A 14,027-nucleotide genomic window follows, 5' to 3' on the forward strand; every position below is an offset into this window, starting at 1 on the left:
AGAGGACGGCGGAGAGTACGGCATCCCGCCAGGCCCAGGCCCAGCTCCAGGGGCTCTTCTTTTGATCCTCGATCCCAGGTGGCATCATTGATGACGTTACATATTGAGGAAGCTCTTGAGTTACGTAAAGATTCTAGGGTTCCATTTACAGGAGAAAATTAGGACTGTATCACTGAATTTTCTTTTTATATTGCTTAAAAAGTTATAGGTACACTTTCCATAGGTGACTTTTTTTTTTTTGGCTTTTTGGAGGGGAGAAGGCAGGGCGATTGTGGTTAAGTGACTTGCCCAAGGTCTCACAGCTAGTAAGTGTTAGGTGTCTGAGGACAGATTTGAACTCTGGTCCTCCTGACTCCAGGGCTGGTGCTCTATTCACTGTGCCATGTAGCAGCCCTGGTGACCTTCTTATTTTTGTGGGGGTTTTTTTGCTTTTTGGAGGGCAATTGGGGTTAAGTAACTTGCCCAAAGTCACATGGCTGGTAAGTGTTAAGTGTCTGAGGCCAGATTTGAACTCAGGTCCTTCTGATTCCAGAGCTGGTGCTCTATTCACTGTGCCACCTAGCCGCTCCCCTGGTGACCTTCTTAATAGGGAAAAACCTGAGATTTTTCAAATTGTGAAAATCAAAACATTATTACTCTCATAGGGTGCTATGCTGAAAAGCTATAAGGGTGCTATATTGAAAAACAAACAAAACTTACTGACAATAAACTTGCAGTTTATAAATTCTGAACAAAGAGTTTTATATCAAGTAATATCATAGATGAAAATAACATAGTTTGTTTTTCCCTGTAAAAATTGCTACCAAATATTTTGCTTTTGGTAAACAAACATAAAAAAGTCTTCATTAGCATTATGCATTTTTCTTAAAACAAAACAAAAACAAAAACAAAGAAAAACAAAACCAAATTACTTCTACCTTTTGTGTCTCAGGATCTATCAACCAGTTCCAGGCACCAGTAGCTGTACAGACAGACACCACTATAAGAATCACTAATAAAAGATAAAAACCAAATTAGTAAATAAATAAACTTCTTACACAATATCAGATAAATCAGTTACTAATAAATGAAAGTTGCAGGAGGCAGTACTGAGTAGAGAGTACATTAGCCCTAGAAAGGAGTAACCTAAGTTCTCATGACTTGCCATATCATATGACCTCCACTGTGAACTTCCAATATTTAAGTGAGACACAGATGCCCCATTCTGGCTTGAGTTTCTTAGAATTTAAAAAGTTTAAAAACAAACAAAAAAAACCCTAAGAAAAACAAAAACAATCATGTAAATTGTAAATATGACATAAAAACACATATTGAATCTAGAAATAAAATTAAAACATCATACCTGAGAGCCCCTTAAGGACTACCATTAAAAGATTTTTCCTCTTTAATAAATTCAGATGAATCAATTAAAGAAAAAAGTCAACCAAAGGTCAGCATTTTCTTCAAGGTACTGTATAGAGTATAAATTACAGGTAGGAAAAAAGCAATACTTCTGTGAAAGCAAGATTCCCAGGGTTAAGTATACCTATTTTGGAAATTCTAAAAAGTCAAAATACAACTCTACCATAATAAAAAAAAATTCACATTAATTTTTTTTTAAGTTAAGGAAAACACCCAAAATACAACTATGCAGATTGAGGAGAAGATATTTAGTCTAATTTAGTTTAATCTAATTTAAAAAGCATGTGCAGATTTAAAAAAGAATGAAATGAAGTTGACATTATCAGAATATGAGAAAAAAGTCTATACAGATTTTTTTTTTGCTACACACTTTCAGAGGCAAATCAAATGATAATTCGTGTATTTTAGAGATGTGATAATTTTAAATTAATTCCAGAGGATATGGAGAATGCCATAAATCCATAATAATAATACCATACATTTATATGGCTCTTTGTAACTTTTAAAAATGTCCTCATACACATTATCACATTATCTTATTTCAGTAGTACTTTAATATAAATGACATTCAAAACTAAGTCTGAACAAATGTATGATTCTGAATCTTCAAAGATTAAATTATGTTCATTATGCTATGCTTAGGTAGGAAAGCATACTAATATAATTTTAAAAGATTTTTCTTGATACTACATTTTTTACAAATTGAAGGTCTGTGGCAATTCTGCACTGTACAAGTCTACTGCATCATTTTGTCCAATAGCATGTGCTCATATCAATGTCTCTGTGTAACATTTTGGTAATATTCCCAATATTTCAAATGCTTTCATTCTTATCATATCTGTTATGGTGATCTCTGATCAGTGCTCTTTGATGTTACTATTCTGGAGTGCCATGAACTACGCCCATATAAGATGGCAAACTTAAACAATAAATGTTGTATGAGTTCTGGGGGGAAAAAGAGATTTTACTTTAATGGTTAAAACAAAATCAGTTTTCAGGTTAAACCTGTTAACCAATTAACCAAACTATTCAATCCTTTGAGAATTCTATTTAATCATTTTCTTTGTTTAACCATTAGTATTAGTCAGTACATATAAAGGATTGTTCTAACAAGGTCTGATAAAATGTACACTACAGTCCTGGCCACCAGTTTCTCCTAAAGAAGTAGTCATGATAAAGTTATTTAAACTGATTTGAAAGCAAACATTTTAAAAGGCAGAAAGATTAATAAACCCATGATAAGTGTTTTCATTCAACAGATTCAGTTAGTAGTGTGGGAAAAATCATGTGTTAATATATAATTATATGTATATTACTTGATATTTGGATTTACAGATTTTCTGAGGTGTAATGTAGGAGCTATTCATTCATTTAACAAATATTCATTATGTTCCTACTATGTTTGGAGCATTAAGCAACTACTGTGGTAGGTAGTGACATGCAAAGTTTAGATAAGAAATAATCCATGCCCTCAGGCAGTTTACAATCTAGTAGTGGGAAAAGGCTATAAGGAAAATTATAACATGGCTTTTGATGTACAAGCATATCAAACAGTTTCAAAGCAAAGTGCTACAGTTGGCTGATTTCAGTTCAAGTTTTAAAAGCAAGGCAGGAATTCAACAGGTGATGAAGAGCAAGAAAGATATTCTAGAAATGGGGAACTGAATGAGTAAACTTACAGAGTAGAACATAGGCATATTCAGGGGAAATAGTATTTTGGCCTGTTTAGTGCCCTATGGGTATTAAGACAAAATGGCGTAAGATAGAGGAGATTCTTAGATGCCAGGCAAAACAGACAATAGGGAGCCACTGAAGACAGTTGATCTTTTTTGTTCATGACCAGATCTATATAGCAAAAAAAAATTATTTTGGCAAATGGAGAGATTAAGACAGGTAAGAGAATCAAGAGAGTCAGATGTCTTGAAAGTGATAGGGAAAATATCCAGTAGGAGTGGGTGGTGTCAAAAACTCCAGAGGTCAAAAGGTCATGTGAATGAAAAAAAAATGGCCATTGGATATGGCAATTAAATTTCATCATTGGTAACTTCTGAGAGAACTGTTTCAGTACCATGGTTGGGACAGAAGGCTGACTGCAAGGGGTTAAAATGTAAGCTCATTAAAAGTAAGGACTGTTTCTTTCCTTGTACATGTAAACCTCAGTGCCTAGCATAGTTCCTGGCATATAACAGGTGTTTAATAAATAGTTATCAATTAATTAAAGGGAATGAGAATAGAGTAAGTAGTGAGGCCACAGAGGTGCATATAAACAACTTTTTAAAAGTTTAGCAGTAAACTAGAGAAAGGTGGTATGATAGAAGGAAACAAGTTTTTTTTTTTTTAATTACAGTAAACATGACTATTGGCTGGTATCAAGGCAAAAAATGAAGATGCATTAGATCTGTTGACTGCTGGAGCAAAGTCTCAAAGAAGTGGAATGGAATGGGATCAAGGGCATTGCTGAACAGTAGTGAGAACCTCTTCTCTTGTGACCACAATAAAGACTGGGGGTGATGATACTACAATCTATGAGGAATGAAAGAGAGCTGAAAGAGCTCATGTTTAATGATCCTAATCTCTTAGTGAAGGAGGAAGCTATACCTTATTCTCTAAATGGGGATGAAGTTAGGCAGTGAGGAGAGAAAAATGTTTAAAATGTTTAGCAGCTATAAGAAATGAAGCCAATAAGGATGTTATATTGGCAAGCAGTAGATAGGGTCCAATTATGTGATTGTATGAGTTGACCTAGAGAAAATGGATGAGGGAGTTAATTTTGGGATGAGAATTCATAGGCCATGACTGATGGATAGTTAGGGTGACAAGGTATTCTGCAGAGGTAGTTAGAGAAACAGTAAAGGGATAGATTCGTAGCTCAAGATTAGGAATGGCATTGAGTGAAGCCAGAGTCAGGATATATATATACATACACATACACACACACATACATAGAGAGAGAGACAGAGAGACAGAGAGAGAGAGAGAGAGAGAGACAGAGAGAGAGAGAGAGAGAGAGAGAGAAGCAGCTGATTAGAGTAAGGTTGGAAACAGAAGAAGAGACCTGAAGAATAGGAATGGATGGATCAAAAGACTGGAGATCATAAAATGGTAAAGAGTAGATTTAACATGATAAGAGAGTTGGAAAAATTGGAAGTTGTGCTTGGAGAGTGAAATTTCAAAGTTCCATATCTTGGAGGTATACAATTCTAAAAAATGGTATTAAGATAGTGAGATCTTCATATTTTACATAGCAACAGTCTAAGAAATTGAGGCTATTAATCATTCAGAACATGTACAGAACAGACTAAATGCTGAGATTTGTCCATGTTATCACATTTTTTTAATCTTTAAGTTTCCACAGAAAACTGTGTATTTTAAACTAAATTTTGTACTATGTTTGAAGTACATTACACACTAATGAAGATGACAGAAGATCTGCATGTTACCTTAATTGCCATAAATGTGTACTAAAAGACCACTTACTATATACTGGCTCTCTTTTCCACTTCATGGTCTCTACAATGTTTCTTCTAATTAAAATTTCTATTATTACTAATAATTTAGGAAATTGTGTGTACCCTAAAATGCCATAAGTTCAGGGCATTTTTATTACACTTATTTTAAATAAAAAAAACAATTACAAATGTAAACATTTTAATGACAAAGATAGTTGATTAATAGTTGATTTTAATGGAAAAGTCAAAGTGGTATCTTGCAAAGTGCATTTTCTACACAAAATTTGTGACATAGTAAATTACTCCTACAGAAGGGGAAAATACTGAATTTAATTCCTCTTCCCTTAGAAAACATTCAACTAACTTACTTCTCCAACGTCCTGTAGCAGGTTGTAAACAAGAAATATATTCAGTAAGTCTTCTCTCAAAAGCCTTGAGATCTAAGGCAAAAACATTTAAGAATACTAGTCATTGATATTGGTTTTGTCTATTAAGCTGAACTATAATTATTACAAAATGTTTACATCCACTCATTAAGTTACATATTATTCATTATCTCAGCTTTAAGCACTAAGAATGATTTCTTGCCATTGAACAGTTGGGGAAACTGAGGCATCTTACTGAAATGCTATACATTGTTAATATTAAGTGACAGTCAACAGAGTTGAACATCCAACTGAGTTCCCTCTGCTACCGACTGAAAGAAGAGTCAGCTAAGCTTTCACTTCTCTTTAATCCTTTGATACTGGAAATTAAACACATAGTAACAACATTTTATTGAACAACCCATGGAGTTTTAATTTTGCTTGTAATTTATTCTATGCTCTAAATACTTGACATTGGCTTTACAAACATATAAATGACTTAAACAGTTGTTTATAATTTATTTGAAAAGCACTTCCCCTTCCATGAACATGTCTATCCTTAAGCAAGTTATAAGGGCTGTTCAAATTCAACTTCATAGAATTAATAGCTGTATCATTTTTTTTAAACAACAAATGACTAGCTCAAAGCACTCCCATAAAGTGAACATAGCTTTTAAATTATTTACAAAGAGCGATCCCCTCAACTTGAGAGAGAAGAGAAATGGAGGGATGGACTTGCGAGTCAAGAGGCCTTGGATTCAAGTCCTGCCTCTGTCCCATACATACTAGCAAGCTGGTTGATCTCTCAATGACCCAGACAACTTTCAAGACTATAAATTTCGTTAGTTGCTGATCTGCATCTGCCGAAGGAATGTCCATACAGAGCTTTCCCTACAGATTCTCTCCACCCTCCCCCGCCCCTCTTCATATTCTTTAAGAGAACATAAAACGTGGGGCAGTAAGTGGTGCAGTGTGACAGAGCACTAGCCCCGGAATCAGGAGAACCTAAGTTCAAATCTCACCGCAGACATTTACTAGCTGTGTGATCCCGGACGGGTCATTTAACTCCGACGGCCCCCTGCCCTCCCCCACCGGAGAAGCTGTTCTTTCAAACTTAAAAAGACGCGCCTGGGCATGAGATCTAAACACGAGTCTAAGACACGAATTTACATGGGGTTGCCAGCTTCAATTCTGTTTTCATTCAAAAAGGAGAGTCGACAAGACCTTTCTTACCGCGGCTAGTATCAGAAACCATGGTGAGGCAAAATCAGAGTCCTTTAATGATCTAAACTTGGGAAAAGAAACATACAAATACACACACACACACACACACACACACACAGCACGACACCAATCAAGACAGCTAGACCGGCAGTCCGAAGCCCTTTCCCCGAAATGGAGTGACCGGGCCGGGGCTGTCGCGGGGGCTCCTGGGAGGACCCAGAGGCTTCCCGGCAGGACGTGCCTCCGCCTCGCCCTACCACCTCTCCTCCATCGGGGCCCGGGCTCCTCTGGGCCCAGGCTTCCCGGACGCCCCGGGGGTGGGGTCTCAGCTTCCCACTTCCCTCCCACCCCATCCTCTGCCTGCTGAGCGGAACAGCCTCCGACTGGGCGGGGATAGGCAGACACGAGTGTGCGGCGTCTCTACCTTCCGCTTGCTCCAGCGAGTTCATGTCGGGCGGCAGCTCCAGTCACTGCCGCTGCCCCGTCTGCATCCCGACCCCGGCCTCAGCCCCGCGGCACCCCCCTCAACCCCTCAGACAGCCTCGGTTCCAACCGTTCCTCACCCCCTCCTCCGCGCCCGGCTGCCCATCGCCTACACCCACCTCTCTCATTGGGCCCCAGGACCATACCCCCAAACTAACCTGGCTTTCCATTGGCTAGGGAGAACGCTCGCCGCCGTGCCATTTTAGGATCGGGCTCCTCCCCCTCACCCCAAGTGAGAGAATACCTCTAGGAGGAGTTGCGCCTGCTCTGGTCTGGCTCCTCCCGCTGCACTGGTGCGGAACTGCACCCTGTCAAACGCCTCCCTGTCTTGGTCTGCAGGGTCTGCTTTTCCTCCAGTGCCTGGAAAGTACTGTCCTGAACATCCCCTTCAGGCTTGTTCTTCCTTTCTACTTTCCCTATATCTCTAGAGAGCATTTTCCCAGGCACCAAGGGTACAGAGTACAAGAAATCTGTACTCTGCTAACCACAGTGGTTTCCTCTTGCCGTCCTCTCCCGTCCCCTCCCCCCAAGATAAACTATAAACTCCTCTTGCATTTTTCCAAGTCCTTTACAACCTGTCCCAAACCATCTTTCCACACTTGCATTATGCAGTTCAACTAAACAGGCCTTCTGTCTGATACATAGTAGGTGCTTAATGCTTGTTGACTGATTGCAGTGCATCTTGTCAGGTACAATGTGGGAGAGACAAATCACACATATTGCCTTCATTAAAGTCAATAATCATTTTAAAATATCTGTCACTATGAAAGTAACATTTACAACAACCACTAATTAACCAAATACTGAGCCAAAAAATGAAATAAATCTCTTTAAAAATACCTTAAAAATGATAATTTTACAAGTTGAGGATGTCTTCAGGAGTAGGACTGAGCAGTCAACCTTATTAAAAGGCTGACTTTGAAGGCAATTTGATGACATGTCTCCCTACTCCCTGTATAGCTTGCCTTTATATAACTTGTGTTATAAATATTATCAAACATTTCTATCTTTACAACAACCCTGTGAGGTAGGTGCTATTATTGCTCCCATTTCTCTGATGAGGAAATTGAGGTAAATAGAATTTAAATGACTTGCTCAGTCATACAGTTAATAAATGTCTAAGGCCAAATTCAAACTCAGCTCTTCCTGGCTCCAGGTCTGTCCATTGTGCTGCCTGTCTCAGAGATGAGGTAAACCTTTGAATTGACTGAATCCTGATGCCATTCATTCATTCACTCACTCATTCATTCAACAAGCATTCGTTAGGTACTTACTTTGTGTCAGATCCTAATAATATAAACAAACAAAACCTGTTGCTGACTTAAAGGAACTTATATTCTATTGGAGAAGCTTTATTCTATTAATGATTGGATATGATTTAATAATACTTTAAAAATAAATATAATTAGTAATAAGTAATAATTTAAAAGTAAAGCACTTCTTAAAGTTGGTGAAGCCCTTTATAGGCATTTCCCCTTTGAACTTTACAACAACTTGGCAAGTAGATATTATAGGTATCTGTGTGGTCTTAGATAAGTTGCTTCTCTTTGTCTGTATCTGTTTCATCTGTAAAATAAAGGAGTTGTACTTCTCAGGTCTCTTCCAGATCCAAATCTATGATTCTAATTCTTACCAGTCTTATTTTATAGATGAAGAAACGTGGAAGGTTAAGCAGCTGCCCGTGGTCACAGTAGCTGTTGGAGGATTGGAAAGTAGGTTTCCAACTTCTAATTCCAGGAATTTCAAAGTTCTGGATCATGAGAATGAGAGGAGGGAGATAATAGTGAGATAAAGGATATGATCACACCTGTGTGTGATTGAATTAAAGTGAAAATATAGATTATAAGAACTAAGAGATTGATGAGCTGGGAGGCAAGGGTGCTTAAGGTGCACATTGAAATCCACTCCATGAAGGCAGGGGTTGGGGGTTAAGGAAGACTGTGAACCAGCTACTGAACTGTTTAAGAAAGGAGGAAGAGTGACCTGGCGGCTGGCAGATGACAGCAAACAGGATTTGAATAGACAGACAGTGAACCTAGGAGGAAAGATTGCTGAATGAGGGTGATGGAGGAAGGATTTGGATATGACAATAAAGAGCAAGAAGTATTTTTTATTCCTTCTAGTCGTGTATGTTTGTGTGTGTGTGTGTGTGTGTGTGTGTGAGAGAGAGAGAGAGAGTAAAGGTTCCATTATTGGAGATGGAGACCAGGAGTGCAGTATCTTCTAGTGGGAAGCAGGATTCTCTGAAAGTGGGAACCACCTATCTCTTCTCTTCCAGGAGACTTTCCTGAAGTTCAGGCTCAGGTCCAGACTCCAAATTCATATTCATTCTACTACACTATAATTCTATAGACAAACAAAATAAGTTTCTTAAATGGCAGCATCAGCATCTACTGGGTCCTTAAATTTCACAAATCCAAAGTTTCAGTTCTTTGTTCTTGTCTCTGTAGGCTTTTATAGAACTTCATCCAAAGAGTATAGATCTTACAATAAACTCATCCAAAAGCCAGGACACAGTCAGTCAGAATGTCCTCACTTTTCTAGGATCATAGTCCAAGTCCTTTTCTCTTATCAGAGAACTGTAATGAAAATCCCAAACCAAGACCCCATTTTAAAAGCTTTTTAAGTTGCCCGGGTTTGCCTTTTCCCTCCTTTCACAGTTAACTAGTTAGATAAAAAGAAAAACAGTATCAGAGTATGCATTTTAACAAATTAAAAGCAAGTAAATAAAATGCTTCCATTATATCTCCATCTGAATCCACCTCTTTGTAAAAGTTATATAAACTTTGTTTTAAAAAAAATTTAACATTTATATTCTTAAACTTAGTGTTAAGCAATGTTATCTCTGTGCTTATATCTATAATATGGCATCGACCCCAATTCTCTCCAGTCTTTTTCTATTCCTGGGCTGGGGTTAGCTTGTTCACCTCATCATAACCATGTTGACACACTGGAATAGTGTCACTAGAGGGGCAGCAATGTGACTACAACTCAAGTCTCAAAGTCCTAGAGGTATTGGGTATGATATAATAATTAATAATAATAAAGCACTTATTAAGGATGGTGAAGTCTTTTACATACATTATCTCATTTGAATCCTACAACAATTTGAGAAGTAGTCACCAAAAGTATTACTATCTGGGTAATTATTGCTATCTGATATAAGAGGATACATTCTAACAACACACCACTGTAGCTCCTGAGCCGCTATTGGTGTAAAATTTTTGTTATAAATAGCTGTCACAATGATAATATTTACCCCCTTAAAAAAAAAGACTTATTGATCTTGTTTTTACATAGCATAAATTTCTCCCTGTATACCAACTCACCTCTCCAAGACAGTCATTCCATATAACAAAAAATTTTTTGGGAAAAAAAAGTGTTAAAAGAGAGAAAAAAATAAGGAAAACTGATCAATACATTGAACAAATCTCATAAGACAGGCAATGTTCTATACCTGTAGATCCCCTGCCTCTGTAAAGGAGTGCAGGGAGATATCTTCTCTTACCTCTTATTTGGGACATCATTAATTCTTACATATGAAGTATTTGCTAAATGACAAGTTATAAGAATAATAATCATAAAAATTATTTAATGGAAGAAAAAATAATTAAAATAGATCATCCATAAACTTAGATCATGATCTCCTATTAATGTAAGCAGGGATAGTAGGGGAGAATGGGCATCCTCTCATAGAAATCTAGCAGTGATATATTTCAAAAAGGTCATCGAGAAAAAGAAGGGCTCCCTGGTCACAAAATATTTTTTGGTAATACTTTTTGTGGTATCGCCACAAAAAGAACTGGAAAGATAATAAATACCCATGAATTAGGATATGGCTAAACCAAATTTTTTATACGAATATAACAATATCATCATGTAAGAAACAAGCATGATGAATACATAGAAACATGGAAAGATTTACACAAATTCATACAAAGTGAACTAATCAGATCCAAAAAAAGCCAATATACACAATTACTGTGAGATAAATGGAAAAAATAAGAGCCACAAAATAATCTAAATTGAATGTTGCAAAATGATAAAGAACAAACTTGGTCCCAAGAAGAGATATGAGACGATACCTCTCCTGTTCCTTTGCAAAAGTTTGAGTTCATAGCTATTGCATAATGTCAGATTATTTTTCAATGTGTTGATTGGTTTTAATGAACTTTTTCTCTTTTTCTTTTTTAAATTGTTGTATGGATGGACAATTCCAAAGGACTCAAGATGAAAAATGCTATCCATCCCCAGAGAAAGAACTGACAGAATCTGAATGCAAATCGAAGCATACTATTTTTCACTTAATGTATTTTTTAAAATTTAAGTCTGTGTTTTCTTTTACAACATAACTAATATGTATTGCTAGATTGAGCATGTATAACCTATATCAAATTGCTTATTGTCTCGGGGGGGGAGGAAGGTGAGAGATTCAACATTTTTTAAAAAATGAATATTAAAAATTGTCTTTACATGTAAATGGGGAAAATAAAATATATTTTTTAAAAAAATTCTTGTATGAGATTGTTCTTTGGGAAGAGTAAGGGAGGGATACAGAGCAAATCTAGGTAATATAAAATCAAAAGACATTAACAAAAATCTATTCAAAAAACAAACCTAGCAGTGAGTGAGGCAAAAGAGTAGAGAAGTCTATGTACTCAGAGCATCTTATAACTCTGGACTGCAGACCTGGCTAGATATCGGAGATCTCTTTTAGGGAGCCTTCTGTGGCACATGTCACTCCTCTCCGTTGTCCTTTTAAGTGCTGCTCTTCTCTGCTCCACTAGTCCACTCTAGCAGCATTAAGGGGTAGCTAGAACTTGGAATCAGGAAGACCTGAGTTTAAAGTTGGTCTTAACATACTTACTAGCTGTGTGGTCCTGGGCAGGTCACTTAATTAGCCCTGTTCACCTCAGATTCCTCATCAATGAAAGGAGCTGGAAGAGATAGCAAACCCTTCCAGTATTTTTGCCAAGAAAATCTCAAATGGGGTCATAAAAAGTCAGATATGACTGAAAATGAACTACAACATAGCAGTGTTGACCTCTTTTAGTAAAGTCATACCAGTATAATTTCCCAGTGAAATGCTGGGTTTTTTTTAAAGTATGGAATCTGATAAATCAAGCAGGTAGGCTGTCTATGGGCTATGAGGGGTTCCCTTTCTAAAGCCACAAAGAACAATAAACGGAAACATAGACAAACCACAGGGCAATGTTGGGTTTTCCCCCAGGCAGCTCTATTAACAACAGAGTGCTCTATGCTATACAATCAGCTCTTAGCAAAGCAATCACTCTTCCCCAATAAGCACAATTCTCAGCAAATGTGAGGATTTTATGCACTCCAATCAGCTCTCAGTAAAGCAATCATTCTTCTCTAATAAATTCCTCTCACAACAAAAATGTACAAAGCCTATTTTGCCCATTTTTTTTCACCCTCCTTTTATACACAGAATCAACACAAGCATCTGAGAGGTTCCCCCCTTCCAGACTGCCAATGACAATAAAGAACAATAAGCTCAGTTAGCTTTTCACCCAGGCTGAGGATTCTGCTTTCCTCAACCCTCAAGAATCAGACATAGTTTGACTTCAGTCAGCTCTCTCAGTTGTCTTTGATGGAAACCACTACTCTCCTCTTCTGATTCTCCTCTCATCAACTTCCTACAAGCAACAGGAAGTTCAACTGTTCCTTCAACTTTTTTTTTTTGACAGTTGTCCATTTTTATTGCATATGCCAAAAAGAAGGGTACTATGTACAGAGAAGATAGGGGAGGATCATTTTTTAGTCTCCTCCTCTTTAGACAAAGTCTTGATGATCTCCGCTCTCTTAGCCTGCAGATGCTCTTCCCAACACTTTCGTGCTTCCTTAGTATTAGACCTGTGAGCTTCAGCCTGGTCAGGCAAGAGCTTCTTCCAGGCCTTGTCTGCCTTTACTTTATGAATATGCTCCATCAGGATTTGCTTATTCTTGAACACATTTCCCTTCACTTTCAAGTACAGGCTGTGGTACATGTGGCTGTCAATCTTTTTGGATTCACAATATCTTCAAAGCAGACAGTGAAGAATCCTCATTCACCTCATCCAGGTCACCTTCTCAGGCTTATGAGCATTGGCAGTACCCTTTGTCTTACTAATATCCATGTGCCTGCCCTTCCGTCGAGCAAGAGTATTTTTTTTCAGCATCTGGCACAAGAGTGCACAGTAACGGGCTTCCGGATGATAAGCCCATCTTTAATCAGCTTCTGGATTTGCTTACAGGAATTGGCATTGGCAATTTCATTGATCTCATTTGGGTCAAGCCATACCTTCTTCTTTCCACATCGAAGGACAAGTAGAGGGAAGCCTCTTCTGAAGCCTGAGCATACTCATGGCTGCAGCTGCAGCATGGAAAAGGAAAGGAGAGAGCCTCATTCAACTTTTTAAAAATTTTTTTAAATTTTAGGTTTATATATTTTATGTTTCTATGTATATATGGTTTTAGTTTACATCATTTATTTCCACATGATTTTGAGTTACAAATTTTCTTTCTGTCTCTCCCCTACCCACCACCCCAAAACAGTGATCCCACGGTATACCCCCTCCCCCAATTTGCTCTCTCTTATATCCTCCCCGATCCCTCCTCTGACTTTCCAGTAGGACAAGATGGATATCTATACCCCAGTGCCTGTATATCTTATTTCCCAGTTTGCATGTAAAAAAAATAATATATATATATATATATATATTTTTAAACATTTGATTTTAAAACTTTGAATTCCAGATTCATTCCCTTCCTCCCTTGTCACCCACCCTTGCTGGGAAGATAGGCAATTCAATATAAGTTTTACACATGTAGCTATGCAAAACATTTCCAAAGTGGATATATTGTGAAAGAATGGCTATATTTCCCTCTATCCTATCCCGCTCCCCACTTGTTCTATTCTCTACTTTGACCCTGTTCCTTTTCAAAAGTGTGTGCTTCTAACTTCCCTGCCCCCCAACCTGCCCTTCCTTCCATCATCTCCCCTCTCATCCCCTTTTCCTACTCTCCTGTAGGGTGAGATACCCTATTTAGTGTGCATGTGTATCAGCAATGCCATATTCACAATGCCTATAGAGATTACAAATAT

The 14,027-nt window shown here is 37.7% G+C and overlaps 1 protein-coding gene and 1 pseudogene across 4 annotated transcripts in view; both read right to left on the reverse strand.

The window, feature by feature from the left end:
• CNEP1R1 (CTD nuclear envelope phosphatase 1 regulatory subunit 1) overlaps nucleotides 1-7,138 on the reverse strand; it is a 10,448-nt gene extending 3,310 nt beyond the window's left edge. Inside the window, exons 1-3 of one of the 4 annotated variants that reach the window (XM_069082536.1) lie at nucleotides 7,081-7,138; nucleotides 5,219-5,290; nucleotides 918-991 (exon numbers count right to left, since the gene is read on the reverse strand). In XM_069082536.1, the coding sequence (XP_068938637.1) occupies nucleotides 918-991; nucleotides 5,219-5,290; nucleotides 7,081-7,123 (189 nt within the window). In that variant the 5' untranslated portion in view covers nucleotides 7,124-7,138. Of the gene's footprint in view, nucleotides 1-917; nucleotides 992-5,218; nucleotides 5,291-6,448; nucleotides 6,764-6,863; nucleotides 7,004-7,080 lie in introns of those variants that run through there. The other 3 variants (XM_069082537.1, XM_069082538.1, XM_069082539.1) reach the window with 3 other exon arrangements.
• A 5,476-nt stretch (nucleotides 7,139-12,614) lies between these two features.
• LOC138157262 (large ribosomal subunit protein eL19-like) lies at nucleotides 12,615-13,287 on the reverse strand (annotated as a pseudogene).
• Nucleotides 13,288-14,027: the final 740 nt, after the last annotated feature.

The sequence above is a fragment of the Petaurus breviceps genome, unplaced genomic scaffold, assembly GCF_028583685.1.
Source record: "Petaurus breviceps papuanus isolate PSGF00001 unplaced genomic scaffold, PetGlider_PUasm1.0 171, whole genome shotgun sequence".
Taxonomy (NCBI): domain Eukaryota; kingdom Metazoa; phylum Chordata; class Mammalia; order Diprotodontia; family Petauridae; genus Petaurus; species Petaurus breviceps.